Here is a 17,110-nt window from a genome sequence, read left to right as displayed (position 1 = left end):
GACAGCAACAAGAGGAAGGTCCCTTTTTCCATTGAAAGGATGCATTTTTGTATGTTGACGCTGTCAAAATCTGCCACATATACTGTGGCAGAAACCACCATGTTTTCTGCCATGGTTGTTCGTTTTGGATGCCATGGACCTGCTCCACTGAATACAGCTAAACCACGAGCAGACCCGCTATGGCTCCAAGTGGCGACTGTGTGCACACCGTACAAGAAGGGACATGTCTTTTATCGGCATGATTGTGGTTTTAGACCACCGGCCGGTGGGCTGCAGCAAGACCTACCATTGAAAACAATGAGAGGCAGACACCACATGAAGAATTTTGGTGCAGTGTCAGCTCCAAAATTTCAATGGCAGTTCCACCATGTGAATGGGCCTTTACTCTTTGCAATTGGTCTAAAAAAAATGTCAAGTTTACAGCAACATAGTAAACAAGTGAAAGAAATGTCCAGAGGCCAATGCCCCATCTGTCTTACAAGAGATGGGAATGGGGTGGGGTTCCAGGAAAGTATGATGTCTGGGGTTCCATCTAGATTGTTGGCATGTGGACTCTTCTGCACTATGTATGCCACTGTTTGACATTTTGTCAAGAATGGTCATTAGTTGAGTTTGTCTTGTTGAGATAGAAAGGCGTAAATCAGTAAAAAATAAATAAAATAAAAACTTGAAATGAGACACAAATGTTGGGGCTGGTTGACTCCAAAAAACGAACCAACCACAGCATTCTTATGGGCAGGATTTTCGCACTATGGTGCACACAGTTCATATATGACATGGTAGGACATTGTGCCTACAGCCTAGTATTTTCTGCTGCTCATGGTAGGGCACAGGAGTCTGTCCTGCTGTTAACCTTCCTGTTTTCCAGACTGTTCCTGAGGTCAGATGGGGTTAAAAGCAGAGTTCACAAACTCTGCCAAGCCAGCTGGGACAGAGTGGGCAGCTGTGAGGGAATCAGCGGCTTCAGGGAAACGCACTTAACCCGTTCCGTGCCACATGGCACTTCTTAGCTGAACTCTCCACTTCAGTTGTCGCCTATTGCTTGTGGCTGGCCTAAGTAAAGAAAGGCTTTATCCGAGCCATAAAAAGGTTTAGGTGGCTCCTTAAGGTTCCCGTCGGAGAGGCTGGATGACATTACAATGTATAATAGGTCTTGGATTTGGCTCTTACCCATAACCTTGTAGGGGCTGGTGTGGAGAGGCACAGTGCTGCACAGTGCAATCCACTTGTTGCCAGAGCAACCACTGAAATGTGGCCAGGAAATGAGATGATTATAGAAAGGCGAAAGGAGACTGAAGGATATAAAACACTGGCACGATAGTAATGGGAAGATTCCCATAAAGGACACAATGCTTCAGCCATCACGTTCAAAAAAGAGAGTGTCTGTGTAAGGTATATATTGTGCAAAATGCAAAGCAATACAGACGTGAATAACAGCAAAGGAGTGATAAATGAAGTGAGGAAAACGAGATTAGTGAAACCGAAGAGGCGAGAAACCAAGGACAGAATAGGAGAATGGGTCAGGGATGAGAAATGACTGCACACAGAATGGATGGCAAGGCAGCCTTGGAGTAGTGATTTCATGAGAGAGAAGGGGAGGGGTACGAGAAAGGAGTGGAGGGAACGAGGACGATTGAATTAGAAACATCTGTTCTAATAAGATGGAGAGGCGACAGACACAGCTCTGTAATCACGTGCTGACTGAGCAAGCACGGCCGCATACGTTGCACAAACATATTGGATTTATTGGAATCCTGTAATTTTTTCATGGCTCTGTTAACATCAAGCCTGAGCCATAAAGTTGTTGAAAAAAAAAAAAGATGAAAACATACATTTTAGAAAGAGGAAGTATCAGACGGATACAAACAATACAATGCAGTTACATGATTATCTGCATGTGTCCATTGACTTCTGTTGAAAAGATTCTAGTGTAGCAAATGTTTATTTTTGTTTTAGTTAAGGTAGCATGTAAGATATTAACCTCTCAAACTTTTAGCAAAGGGACGCACTTCTATTGAATCCATCAAAAATGACAATTTTGCAAGTTTTCCCACCTACAAAGAATGGAGAGGTCTGTAATTTTTATCATAGGTGCACTTCAACTGTGGGAGACGGAATCTACAAAATAATCCAGAAAATCACATTGTATGATTTTTAAATAATTAATTTGCATTTTATTGCATGAAATAAGTATTTGATCACCTACCAACTAGTAAAAATTCTGTCTCTCACAGACCTGTTAGCTATTCTTTAAGAGGCCCTCCTGCTCTGCACTCATTACCTGTATTAATTGCACCTGTTTGAACTCGTTACCTGTATAAAAGACACCTGTCCAAATACTCAATCAATCACACTCCAACCTCTCCACCATAGCTAAGACCAAAGAGGACACCAGAGACAACATTGTAGACCTGCACAAGGCTGGAATGGGCTACAGGACAATAGGCAAGCAGCTTGGTGAGAAGGCAACAACTGTTGGCGCAATTATTGGATAATGTAAGACACACAAGATGACTGTCAATCTTCCTCGGCCTGGGGCTCCATCCGCCTCCTGGGGTAAGGATGATTATGAAAAAGGTCAGGAATCAGCCCAGAATTACATAGGAGGACATGGTCAATGACCTGAATAGAGCTGGGACCACAGTCTTGAAGATTACCATTAGTAACACACTATGCCGTCATGGATTACAATCTCGCAGGGCACGCAAGGTCCCCCTGCTCATGCCAGCACAAATCCAGGCCCGTTTGAAGTTCGACAATGACCATCTGGATGATCCAGAGAAGGCATGGGAGAAGGTCATGTGGTCAAATGAGACCAAAATAGAACTTTTGGTATCAACTCCACTTCCTGTGTTTGGAGGAGGAAGAAGAAGGATGAGTACAACCTCAAGAACACTGTCCCAACCGTGAAGCATGGGGGTTAAAACATCATACTTTGGGGGTGCTTTTCTGCAAAGGGGACAAGATGACTGCACCATATTGAACCAATAACCTCCTTCCCTCAGTATGAGCATTGAAGATGGGTCGTGGCTGGGTCTTCCAGCATGACAATGACCCGAAACACACAGCCAGGGCAACTAAGGTGTGGCTTAGTAAAAAGCATTTCAAGGTCCTTGAGTGGCCTAGCCAGTCTTCAGAACTGAACCCAACCAAAAATCTTTGGAGGGAGCTGAAACTCAATGTAGCCCAGCAACAGTCCCGAAACCTGAAAGATCTGGAGAAGATCAGAATGGAGGACTTGGTCAAGAATTACAGGAAACACCTGACCTCTGTAATTGCAAAGGTTTCTGTAGCAAATATTCAGTTCTGTTTTTCTATTGTATCAAATACTTACTTCATGCAATAAAATGCATGGATTTTTTTTTGATTCTGTCTTTCACAGTTGAATTTTCCCTATGAAAAAAATTACAGACCTGGGAAAATTAGCAAAATCACCAGTGTATCAAATACTTAGTTTTCCCACTGTATGTATGTGGTTACTGTGACATTATTTACCAATATTTACAGGGGTTGTCAAAGCTTTTTAGTTTGTAAAATATTTTATTGTAAATAACATTGAGAATGTCATCAGTTTAAAAACGTGAATTACATCATATTGTGCTCACGCACAAGGCGACATAGTTTATGACATCTACATAGACATATTTCAGTGACTTTGTAAGCAGTAAACAACAACCACATTAACAAGCAACAGAAAATGATTTCTTATCAATTGCATTGTACACCTTCTTTATTACACTTCTTAGGCATTATTCATCTTAGGCATTATTCAGTATGGCAAGCTGAGTATATCTTAAAGTGAATGGCAGCTACATACAAACAGCTCGGCTGATCTCTTTAAGTAAACTCCCGCAGTTTTTTCCAGGCCCCCCAGACCCTATCAAAAACAGAGGGGTATTATTAATCTCCCAATGCGCTATTTGTTCCAACCGGTACACCTGGTCGCAGTGAGCCATCCATTGAGGAATATTAGGCATATTTCTCGACTTCCAATTTGAGGCTATGAGGAGTCTGGCTACTGCCAAAAGGTGTTGATGTAGGCGGTTGGCAAGTGGAGACCGGCAACTCGGTGGTTTTAGACCTATCAGGCAGTATTGTGGTATAAGCGGGAAAGCACTACCCTGCATTTTGGAAATAATGTCACATACTCCTTTCCAGAAGGGTCTTACTAGATGACAATCCCACCATATGTGCATGAACGAGCCCTCAGTGTCTAAGCTTCTCCAGCACATTGACGAGGAGGAGGGGAAGATCTTATGCAGCTTTGCCGGAGTGTAGTACCATCTAGTAACCATCTTAAAGTAGTTCTCTTGCAGGCGTACACACCTAGATATTTTGTTCATTTGTGATAAGATTATTCTTATTTCGTCAGGAGAGAACGTGATATCTAGGTCTTTCTCCCACCTCCTGATGAAAGGGGTACGATTGTTTGGGGAGCTTCGAGGAGGGAGGCGTATATTTTGGAGATTTTTTTACTTGGCTCACTCTTCCCCAAGGACATTTGCTCGAATTGAGTGGGAGTGTTGTGAGCCTGTGACAGTCTCCCTGCGGTGGCCTTTAAAATGTGGGCATATTGGAAGTGGGAAAGATTCCCTATTTGGGGATGCCCAAGAGCTACATCATCTCCCTCATGAGGATTACAAAATATATTGAGTATTAGGGTAGAATTCGCTTTAGGCCCATCGCCTAACGTGGATCTAAACTCGGGGGAGGAGTCCCATAAGACATCTCTGACCTGCAAAAGTGGCGAGGTTTGCCCTGGTACTAATTTCTCTGAGACTCCCGCGAACCATACTTTAAGAGTGTTACGTGTAAGGGGGTTGGATATTTGTTTCATGATCTCCCGTCTATGACCCGTGAGTAGTGCTAAGGAGCGCAGAGGAAATCCCACTAGATCTTGTTCCAACTCTACATCTAATCTCTCTGGTGGGCTACGTAGCCATTCTAAGACCCTTAGGCCCTGAATTGATGTATAGTACAGAAGAAAGTCTGGCACACCTAAACCTCCCAATTTCTGGGGTTTGATCACTTGGCTATACGGCAATCTAGGAATGGCACCATTCCAGAGCAAACGCGTCAGTATCCCTTTTAGTTGCATAAAAAAAGCTCTAGGTATACAGATTGGTAGCGCCTGCAGATAGTACAGTACCTTTGGAAGAACTATTGATTTAATTAAGGTTCTGCGGCCGAACCAAGAGGTAAATGGTAAGTCCCATGATGTCATAAGATCTTTAATATTTCGTGGTATGTTTTTCAAATTTTCCGTATACAACTGTGAGTAATGGGAAGTGATATTCACACCCAGGAAGGGAATGCTACTATTCGACCATTTGAATGGGGTGTTCAGCTCTAAAAGGTCTTGCGTTTTGTGTGTCAAGTGATATGTTCAAGACCTGTGACTTGGTGAGATTAACCTCAAAGTTAGAGAGGGACCCATAATACTCCGACAAAACATGAATTGCTGGGAAGGCTTCAGTGGGTTTGTAATGATGAGGAGGAGATCGTCTGCGAATGCAGCAAGTGAATGGGTAATCCCTTTTATGTTCATTCCCTGGATCTTTTGATCTCACCGTACAGCCTGTAAAAGTGGCTCCACTGACAGGATGAAGAGGAGCGGGGAAAGAGGGCAGCCCTGCCTGGTGCCATTGCTAATTGTGAAAGGGGAGTGTATTGTTTACTAGAACTCTGGCGCTTGGGTTGTTATACATAGCCATTACCACCTCAATAAAGCTTTCAGGTATGCCAAAGGTTTTCAACGCTTCGCACATAAAAGTCCAGTCCACTCTGTCAAAAGGCATCTGTGCCAAGAAGAACTAATGGGGTGGTAGTAGAGTGGGCATGGTGTATAATATTGATCAGGCAACTTATGTTCCTCCTCCCCTCACGTCCACCCACAAAGCCCACTTGCTCCATGTGGATCAATTGGGGTAGGAGCGACTGGAGGCGAGAGACCAACATTTTAGCTAGCAATTTCAGGTCAGTATTGAGCAAGGATATCGGTCTGTATCTGGCACACAATGAGGGGTCTTTCCCTTCCTTGGGGTAATTGTTATTTGGGCCGCAAGCATATGTGGATGCAGGGGTTTCCCTTCCCATAGTGATTTGCAGACAAGTAGGAATTTAGGCAGGAGGGATTCTTGGAAGGAGTCATAGTATTTCATCGGTAACCCGTCTGGGCCTGGGGGAGTCTTTAAGGGCTTTCCTCAGTTCTGCAATTTTAAAAGGACAGGACAGTGCCCGTGACTGTTCTCCCGTTAGCTTGGGGAGCTCAAGTGTTGAAAGCCACTTCATCGTGTCTGAGAGTTTGACTGAGGGGGATGCCCCTTGGTTTAGGTTATATAGCCGGGTGTAAAATTCAGTGAATTGTCCAGGCTTTTTAAGTGATGGCTTATCTTCAGGATAGCCCATCACTAGCTGATCAGTCCAGTCTACCCAGCTGATCAGCTGTTCTGTGTAGCTCTGTAGCCAGAAGTCAGCTCTGGAGCTACAGAGCACCATCAGCATTGTAGTGGACAGCACTCGTCACTGCAGCACTGCTCCTGTTGACTTCAATGAGTGCTAGTACTGGCCTATCCTGACCACATACAGATAAAAATAGAGTGTGGAAGGGCACCACAATACAAAAGCCATTAAAGGGGTCAACTGACATGCCAGTTTTACTAGACACTTGGAAGCCTTATGAAATAACAATTTCTTATAACTCTGCATTGTGCTGTATTTCTGTTATGCATACTAGAAATTTATGAATAAATTGACAACAGGATCCTACCCATTCAAAATCTAAGGGGTGTGATATTACATAGTCTGGCTCTATCAGCAGTGACTGGACAGTGTCAGAGTAGTAGAGTCACACCCCTAACTGGTAACACTCCGTTGTCAATTATTATAATTTTTTTTTATACACTTCTATTAGGAATGACACACTGCAGAGTTTTAAGAAAAGATTCTCCAGAATTGTTACTTTTAGTATTTGCTAAAAACAGACATATCATGAGAAGTGGTAGGCATGGGTGCAACTACAGCCATAGCACTTGCTATGGGGCCCTGACATTGAGGGGCCTAGTCAAGTGCAAGAACATTGTACCTTTTTGTGAGGAATAGCATTACAGTGACTTTTTGCTATAATGTGGGTTTTCTCATATATTGTGCTATTATACATACCTTTAATTATTGCTACTAATGCTGCTGTTTTAATGTTTTAATGTTACATGGGGGGGGGGGGGGCATTTTATTTTGCTATGCGGCCCTATGAAATATAGGGCCACATAGTTGAGAAGAGGTACAGCTAATCTACAAAGACAAGTCATATTACCTATAAGACGCACTTTTTATCCCCAAAAAAGTGAATACTAGTGATCGCTTCCAGCATGCAGTAGGTGCAGGGAGCAGAGAGTCAGGCACTGTGATCGCTGCCTGTATTTACCCACCCTGGGCTTCCTCCCTGGGGCCGCGCAGTACTGTCCTGACTGCGTACAGCATCAGGACGTAGTTTGTGCATTATGAACTGACATTGTACTCAGGTCACAATGCAGCGCGGGCCGGAGAAGACCAGGAAGCGCGACTCCAGGGGAAACCACCAGACCTGCAGAGTAGTGGTGGAGCAGGAGAGGTGAGTTAATTTATTTAAGTGCTGATCTCAGGTCTGATGTCGGTCTGATCTGATGTCCTGATATGGGGGTCTGATGTGAGGATCTGATATGGGGGTCTGATGTGAGGATCTGATATGGGGGTCTGATTTGAGTTCTGATATGGTTCTCTGATATGAGGTCTGATGAAAACATTTTTTCTTATTTTCCTCCTCTAAAACCTGTGGTGCGTCTTATCATCAGGTGCGTCTTATAAAGCAAAAAATATGGTTATAGAAACAAAAGAATTTAAATGAATGGAGACATATTGTGAAACAAATGTAGATATCATCAAATTAAGGCCTCATGCACACGACCGTTGTGTGTTTTTTTTGCGGTCCGCAAAACACGGATGGTGTCGGTGTGCGTTCCGCAATTTGCGGAACAGCACGGACAGCCATTGATATAACTGCCTATTCTTAATGACAAAACGGACAAGAATAGGACAGGTTATATTTTTTTTGCGGACCACGGAACGGAGCAACGGATGCAGAATGCTGTCCGCATCTTTTGCAGCCCCATTGAAGTGAATGGGTCCGCATCCAAGCCGCAAAAACTGCGGCTCGGATGCGGACCACAACAACGGTCGAGTGCATGAGGCCTAACAAGTATATTTTACTATTGAAATGTGACCGTGTCACATTTAAAAACACTTAACGGCCCATTACACGGGCCGATAATTGAACAGATCATCACTATCAGCGCAATATAACTAAGTAAAATAAATAAAATCTATATAAAATCCAGTAAATTATAATAAAATAATAAATACACAGATAATGCAACATCTAAATCCCCAACAAGTGAAGCATGAGCACAAAATGTGAATAACTAAAAAATAAAATAAGGGCAGGCATGAACTGGGGGTACAAAAAAGCCCCCCAGGTATCACTGCCTCTTCCTATGTACCGTAAGTTATATTTAGTTAAAAAAACGACATGATACAAGCTGTAGCTAAAGGAGGTTGGATATTGCTCTGCATTATAGTTACAGGGCTCGCTGTTCTTATTTTTGTACACTTACTGAATCGTGGTCTTCAGTTTTGTATTTTATACATAAAAATCTATCCACCAGAACTCATATTGTTTTATATGTCATCCAGGTCAGGCAACAAGCATCCTTACTGTGTGGCTGCTGCGAAATCACTGCCTTCCATGTAGACAAAGGAAGCAGCACCTGTTCTCAGAACACAGCGAGAGTCACACTCCAGCATGTTGTTCACCACATAATAAGACTCGCAACAGAAATGCTTTTAATATTTTAATAAGCATTTGCATTATTTAACACTTTTGAGTCCTCTCTAGTCTGAAAGTAGCTTAGCTAAGCAGCTGAATGCATGGTGATGGCACTGCACATGTTCAGTATAAACCTCATTCTATGACAAACATAACTTTAAAAACAGTCTGAAAATATCATACTCTGTCATATTTACTTTTTTCTAATCACCATTACATACAGTTGCAAGAAAAAATTAATGAACATATTGGATTATATGGATTTTTGCACTTATTGCTAATACAATGTTGTCTGATTGTTATCTATGTTACAATCTAACTAAATAACACACAAACACTTGTACTGTTCATGTCTTTTATTGAGCACATAAAGATCCACAGTAAAAAGTAAGTGATACATAGTAACATAGTACATAATGCCGAAAAAAGACATTTGTCCATCCAGTTTGACCTGTCATCCTGCAAGTTGATCCAGAGGAAGGAAAAAAAAAAAAAAACCTGTGAGGTAGAAGCCAATTGAGCAGAGTATTTTTGCAGTTAGTATGGTCTTCTGTAGGTGTTTTGCTGTTACTTTTGGTATCTTTCTCACCTCTTTCAGGATTGCCTTTTGAGCTAATGGAGTTATTTGGACAAGGAGCCCACTTCTATGGAGAGTAGCAACAGTCCTGAATTTTCTCCATTTGTCTATAATCTGTCAAACCATGATGTACACAGCCTTTTTTAGCTTCATGCCTCTCTTGAAAGAGGACCTTTCATGGGATTATGGGTTACCAACTGGTATGCTTACCAGATAGGGCGGCTCCTACAAATGGCAGCACTTTTTTTTTCTAAAATACCCCTCCATTCCGGCGCTGTCTCCCTTGCTGTTTTTGGCGCCTCATATGTTAATTTAGAGTATTGGTACAGGGAGGAGATGGCCGGGTTTCTCAATGGGTGTCTCCTTCTCCCTGGCTGTAGCGTGGTCCAGTCGCAGCAGAGAGTGGGAGAAAAAAAAAAAAGTTCAACGCTGCAATTGGACCGCACTACAGCCAGAGAGAAGGAGATGCCCATTGAGAATCCCGTCTGTCTCCTCCTCCCTGTACTGATGGTCTAAATTAACATATGAGGCTCCGGGACACAGCGTGGACACAGTGCCGAAACAGAGGGGTATTTATTTTATTTTTTTAAGTGCTGGCATCTGTAGGGGCCGCCTTATCTGGTAAGCATACCAGTTTGTAACCCATAATCCCATGAAAGATCCTCTTTAACAAGTCTTCTGAGATTATGTGAATTTTATTTGCATCGAGGCATGGTTCACATTAACCAATCTTTCTTGAGACGAATCTTGAGAGGGATAGATTTGTGAGTAACCAGGTTTTGTGTGCCTTTATTAAATGGGCAAAGTATCAGTGAAACCCACACTTTCATTCTCATTTCCTGAAGTGAAACTTTTGTAAATTAGCTCATAGAGCAACCATGAAGGCCTAATTCACACATCAGTGTTTTGGTTAGTGATTTTCATCAGTGATTGTTGTCAAAAACCCAGAACAGGTGCAGATCTTTCCATTACACCTTATCGCTGTGTAGGCTCCACTCCTAGTTTTGGCTTGCAATCACTGGTGGAAATCACTGACCAAAACAATGGTGCATGATTTAGGCCTAACACAGAGATTCACTTACTTTTTCTCCCTGCACTGTGAATGTTTATTTAATGTGTTTAATAAAACGGTACAACTGTTCGTGTGTTGTGTGTAGTTTAGTTAGATTGTGTTTGCCTATAATTGTGACACATAGGTAACAGTCAAACTATATTATAGAAGTAATCAGTGCAGAAATCTAGGTATTTCAAAGCGTTCACTTACTTTTGCATGCAACGTTAAAGTAAAAGACTTCGAAGTAAAATAATGATACACTTTAATCAAAATGAACTCTATATTTAACCTGAAAATCTACAGGTTTTCTCTCTTTAATCAGGAATACACAGCCCCCCTTGATGTATGTATTAGGCCCCTTTCACAGGGGCGTTGCGGGAAAATATGTGGGTGCATTACGCGATTTTTCTACGCGAGTGCAAAACATTGTAATGCGTTTTGCACTCGCGTGAAAAAAATCGCGCATGTTTGGTACCCAAACCCGAACTTTTTCACAGAAGTTCGGGCTTGGGATCGGTGTTCTGTAGATTGTATTATTTTCCCTTATAACATGGTTATAAGGGAAAATAATAGCATTCTGAATACAGAATGCATAGTCAAATAGAGCTGGAGGGGTTAAAAAAATAAATAAAAATTATTTAACTCACCTTAGTCCACTTGCTCGCGTAGCCCGGCATCTCCTGTCTCCTTTGCTGAACAGGACCTGGGGTGAGCATTCATTACATAAACAGGACCTGTGATGACGTCACTCCGGTCATCACATGATCCGTCACATGATCTTTTACCATGGTGATGGATCATGTGATGGAACATGTGATGACCGGAGTGACATCATCACAGGTCCTGTTCATGTAATTAATGCTCACCCCAGGTCCTGTTCAGCAAAGGAGACAGAAGGAGATGCTGGGCTACGCGATCAAGTGGACTAAGGTGAGTTAAATAATTTTTTAAAAAAATTTAACCCCTCCAGCGCTATTTTACTATGCATTCTGTATTCAGAATGCTATTATTTTCCCTTATAACCATGTTATAAGGGAAAATAATAATGATCGGGTCTCCATCCCGATCGTCTCCTAGCAACCGTGCGTGAAAATCGCATCGCATCCACACTTGCTTGCGGATTCTATGCGATTTTCACGCAACCCCATTCATTTCTATGGGGCCTGCGTTACGTGAAAAACGCAGAATATAGAGCATGCTGCAAGTTTCACGCAACGCACAAGGGATGCGTGAAAATCACCGCTCATGTGAACAGCCCCATAGAAATGAATGGGTCGGTATTCAGTGCAGGTGCAATGCGTTCAACTCACGCATCGCATCCGTGCGGAATACTCGCCCGTGTGAAAGGGGCCTTAAACCGTCACTCTCCTGGTTGACTCTTGTCACTCATTCTCATGCTGAGCATAGACATAAGAAAAGAAACAACCATAAATGAGTGAAACATCAAATATTAAACACAGAATAGAGTTAGTTAAGTGTCAGGGAATACAATAGCTAGTTAACTTTAGTTAATTGACAGACAGAGAGATAGACTTTTTTGAGACAGGGTTTTTAGTGAGTGTTGCAGCAACATTTAAATCTATAACACTCAATTTTTATTATTGTGTATCATCCCAGTCTACATGACATAATTCACAATCACAGACACAAATTCTTTATTACTCCTGGTTCTGATGGTGTACTGCCTGACATACTTTTCTGTCAATTTTTTTTTATTTTAAGAAGCATAACAAATTTGTGGATAGTGGTATGTGTTTTTAAGTGTTTAGGCTACTTTCACACTCGCGTTTGGCGCGGATCCATCTTGTATCTTTTGCATTATTCATTCAAAAAAAGTCTAAGTCAAAACAGATCCGCCTTGACTTACATTGAAAGTCAATGGGGGACAAATCCGTTTTCACAAAATTGCACCATATTGTGTCAGTGAAAAACAGATCCGTCCCCATTGACTTACATTGGAAGTCAGGGCGGATCCGTTGGGCTCCACATAGTCAGATGGTCACCAAAATGCTGCAAGCTGGTCACCAAAAAACGCAGCGGAGACCAAACGCAGCCAAATTGATGCATTCTGAACAGATCCTTATCCATTCAGAATGCATTGGGGCTAAACTGATCCGTTTTGGGCCACTTGTGAGAGCCCTGAAACGGATCTTACAAGCGGACCCAGAAATGCCAGTGTGAAAGTAGAGACCTATGTTGTCGATGCCACCTTGTCATTACTAATGCTATATTGGCTTTAGAGAGCTTGAAAAGGGGTTGAATACAGACCTAGAAGACCCCAGAGTGTCATATACCACTTTTCAGGGCATTTGGGACACTTTAGATTTATGTTGATTTATTTGGACCCGAATCAAATCTGATGGCTACTTCTTTTAAATTGGACTGAAAATTTTGTATATTGGCTCATCTCTGTTCCAGAAGAACTGATATCAAGGGGCTATGATCTGTCTGTGGGGGCCTGCCAACTATTTCCCAGCAGAAGATTCAGTTTAACTTGTAATTTATTGATATTAACCTCAACATTTTTTGAACTTAGGTGTTCCTAATGAGTGACTGATAGTTATGCAGTTGAGCAATAAAATCCAAGTTATACTGAATCTTATCCCACAAAATGATATATGTATATATCAGTCTGCTCTGCTCCTTCTGCTTTGTACAATGATGTATGTGGATTGGATTTTCAATGTGACAGGTTCCCTTCAAACGTGGAAACAAGACTACAGAATGATAGATTTAGCTGGGTGGAGTTCTGTATTTTTCACCTATATTATGTAAATGTGTCATATTTATATTAAAATATATGTATGCTGTTTTTGAACCCCCTATTTTCTCTATATTTGCTCTTTCATTAGGATGCTTAAACTGCAGTCAGATTCCAGAGCTCACTGTACGTCTCAGCTCCTTGGAAGCAAAGGTAATTTCACTTTTCAGAATTTAAAACATGAACATTATTTATACATATAATGTACCTTACTCATAATTATAAACATTTGTATTAATAGGTTGCAATAATCTTGGCTTCTGATACTGCACTAACCAATGGATCACCTCCTGAATCATCTGGACTGTTGGGAAGTCCATCAGCACGTGGTAGTCCTGGGGAGGTGGGCATGAAGGGTAGGACATGATTGATACTGTGTTTTTACAATACCATCAATATACTTCTTATTTGGTTTCTCGTGACTTTTAGGCTTCTAATCACGATTTAAATCACTAGTCAGTAAGGCTTGATTTAAATCATAGTTTTCTACATAAAGACTAATTCTTACTGGTATAACTTATATTATGAAAGTAGATGAAGATTTTTAGAATAACAACTTTTCATATTAGTTTGATTAGGTTGATTCTGTATTCATAGGTTTGTAGAAGTTAGGATTCAGGTCTTTTTCTCAACTCTGTTTATGTTATAACATTTTTGCTGTGAAGAAGAGGCATGTGATCTCTGCTGAGTCAAATTCAGTTTTGAGAACTGCAAAAGTAAACCAAGCATCTGTGATAATATCTTGTAGGCAAAGAAACTGCCCAATAATCTTACAAAAACCTCTGGAAGAGCATTACATTGTGAATGGACAAAGCGGGAAACTAACTCTCCTTAGGGAGAGAGCACCTTAATCAGTGTGAGGAGACTTTTAGGCCATACATGCTCCTCTGGAATTCTGGGAGGGAAGAAATGCAAATGAGCTCTTAACAAGCTTTGCCTCTAATGCCACCAGATGTAAGGCAGCTATCCTATAAGCCAATATTCAGCTCTTAAAATAAGCCTTGAGACATGACTTGGATATGAAATAAGCCAGCACCTTATCTGCAGACAGCTGTTTCGGACACAGGCCTCCTACCCAGTTAAGCCAGTTCTCTCTGCTCTGCACTGATGAGGGGCAATCACCCTGAAACAGCTGTCTGCAGATGAGGTGCTGGCTTATTTAATATCCAAGTCATCTCTCAAAGCTTATTTTAAGAGCTGAATATTGACTTATAGGATAGCTGCCTTACATCTGGTGGCATTAGAGGCAAAGCTTGTTAAGAGCTCATTTGCATTTCTTCAGTGGCGTCTCTAGCTTTCAAATTTTGGGGGGGCACACTGGGGGCCAGGACAAAAGTAGGGGGGGGGGGCAGCTATAAAAACGATACATTTACACAGGTACGCTTAGAAATGCTGTGATACTTTACCCAATACCTAAAACCGCAACAGGGAAGAAAAGTCCTGCTGTCCGTGGTTTTAAAAAAAAATCACTCAGATTTTAACATGTCCTAGCTGCCTGTGGATGACACTTTTATAGGGAGGGGGATCTGTGGATGACACTGCTATGGGGGGGGATCTGTGGATGCCACATACCGTGTATAGCATCTTATGCTATATGTGTCATCCACAGATCCACCCCATGACAGTGTCATCCCCATTTCCCCCTCCATAACAGTGTCATCCACAGATCTCCCTCCGCGCCTCTCACAGGAGTGTACATTTGACATTTCTAAACTGTGGCGGATCCAGAGCCTGGTCTCGGGAGGGGCACTTCCAGATTATTTTCTGTCTGCCGCCACAGAACAAGGGGGCTTATAGAACAGACTACACAGTGTAGAGGTGTACTGTACATTGTGTGGCACAGTGTAGAGGTATACTGTATATTGTGTGCACAGTGTAGAGGTATACTGTATATTGTGTGGCACAGTGTAGAGGTATACTGTACATTGTGTGGCACAGTGTAGAGGTATACTGTACATTGTGTGGCACAGTGTAGAGGTATACTGTATATTGTGTGGCACAGTGTAGAGGTATACTGTATATTGTGTGGCACAGTGTAGAGGTATACTGTATATTGTGTGGCACAGTGTAGAGGTATACTGTACATTGTGTGGCACAGTGTAGAGGTATACTGTATATTGTGTGCACAGTGTAGAGGTATACTGTATATTGTGTGGCACAGTGTAGAGGTATACTGTACATTGTGTGGCACAGTGTAGAGGTATACTGTACATTGTGTGGCACAGTGTAGAGGTATACTGTATATTGTGTTGCACAGTGTAGAGGTATACTGTACATTGTGTGGCACAGTGTAGAGGTATACTGTACATTGTGTGGCACAGTGTAGAGGTATACTGTATATTGTGTGGCACAGTGTAGAGGTATACTGTACATTGTGTGGCACAGTGTAGAGGTATACTGTACATTGTGTGGCACAGTGTAGAGGTATACTGTATATTGTGTGGCACAGTGTAGAGGTATACTGTATATTGTGTGGCACAGTGTAGAGGTATACTGTATATTGTGTGGCACAGTGTAGAGGTATACTGTACATTGTGTGGCACAGTGTAGAGGTATACTGTATATTGTGTGCACAGTGTAGAGGTATACTGTATATTGTGTGGCACAGTGTAGAGGTATACTGTACATTGTGTGGCACAGTGTAGAGGTATACTGTACATTGTGTGGCACAGTGTAGAGGTATACTGTATATTGTGTTGCACAGTGTAGAGGTATACTGTACATTGTGTGGCACAGTGTAGAGGTATACTGTACATTGTGTGGCACAGTGTAGAGGTATACTGTATATTGTGTGGCACAGTGTAGAGGTATACTGTACATTGTGTGGCACAGTGTAGAGGTATACTGTATATTGTGTTGCACAGTGTAGAGGTATACTGTACATTGTGTGGCACAGTGTAGCGGTATACTGTATATTGTGTGGCACAGTGTAGAGGTATACTGTATATTGTGTGGCACAAGTGTAGAGGTATACTGTACATTGTGCGGCACAGTGTAGGCTATATGTGTATAACAAACATATTTCACATGAAAACTTACAGTTACTTGGCTTGGCCCTTGGGGATCTCGGACGCCACTTCAACACTTTGACCGGTGTAGGTGATGTTGTGCTTTATCCTAATGAGAAAGATTTCATAATAAGGATTTGGAGAATGGGCAGAGGGATAGCAGAGAAGGGAGAGGCTGGTGCTGCTACTAGCGGGTCATACCATGGGGGAGTAATAAAGCCCACCATTATGCCCCCCCAGTAGAAATAATTCTCCTTATAATGTGACAATGCAAAAAATACCCCCTTGTAATGCCCCCAATTGAGCTAATTTCCCCATAGTGCCCCCATAATTTGCAAGTATAAAATACCCCTTCTTAGTGCCCCCCGTTGATGACTCCATAGTACTCCTCTCCCCCTTCTCCATAGTACCCACCATGTGTCCCAGTATAAAATGCTACTGTACAGAGCCCCCCATATAAAATACCCCTTCTTTGTGGCCTCAGTAGATGCCCCTATAGTGCCCACCAATAACGTGCCAGTAACAAGAGCCCCCTATCACGTGCCAGTAATAAGAGCCCAGCCCCCATCACGTGCCAGTAATAAGAGCCCAGCCCCCATTACGTGCCAGTAATAAGAGCCCAGCCCCCATCACAAGCCAGTAATAAGAGCCCCCCCCCAATGTTCTAGTAACAAGAGCCCCCCATCATGTGCCAGTATTGTAATAAGCAATGTGCCAGTAATAAGCCCCCCAATGTGCCAGTAATAAGCCCCCCAATGTGCCAGTAACAAGAGCCCCCCCCCCAATGTGCCAGTAACAAGAGCCCCCCTTATTGTGCCTGTAAAAATATTGTAAAAAAAACACAAAAAAA

At 42.2% G+C, this 17,110-nt stretch overlaps 1 protein-coding gene across 7 annotated transcripts in view; it reads left to right on the top strand.

The window, feature by feature from the left end:
• Positions 1 to 17,110, top strand: part of EMID1 (EMI domain containing 1) — a 129,670-nt gene that overhangs the window by 36,696 nt on the left and 75,864 nt on the right. For all 7 annotated transcript variants that reach the window (XM_044288640.1, XM_044288599.1, XM_044288592.1 and 4 more), the window contains exons 5-6: positions 13,344 to 13,405; positions 13,494 to 13,608. In XM_044288640.1, the coding sequence (XP_044144575.1) occupies positions 13,344 to 13,405; positions 13,494 to 13,608 (177 nt within the window). The remainder of the gene's footprint in view (positions 1 to 13,343; positions 13,406 to 13,493; positions 13,609 to 17,110) is intronic.

This window comes from Bufo gargarizans, chromosome 1, assembly GCF_014858855.1.
Source record: "Bufo gargarizans isolate SCDJY-AF-19 chromosome 1, ASM1485885v1, whole genome shotgun sequence".
NCBI classification, from domain to species: Eukaryota; Metazoa; Chordata; class Amphibia; order Anura; family Bufonidae; genus Bufo; species Bufo gargarizans.
The sequence above is the reverse complement of the archived record's forward strand: the minus strand, read 5'-3'. Positions and strand labels throughout refer to the sequence as shown.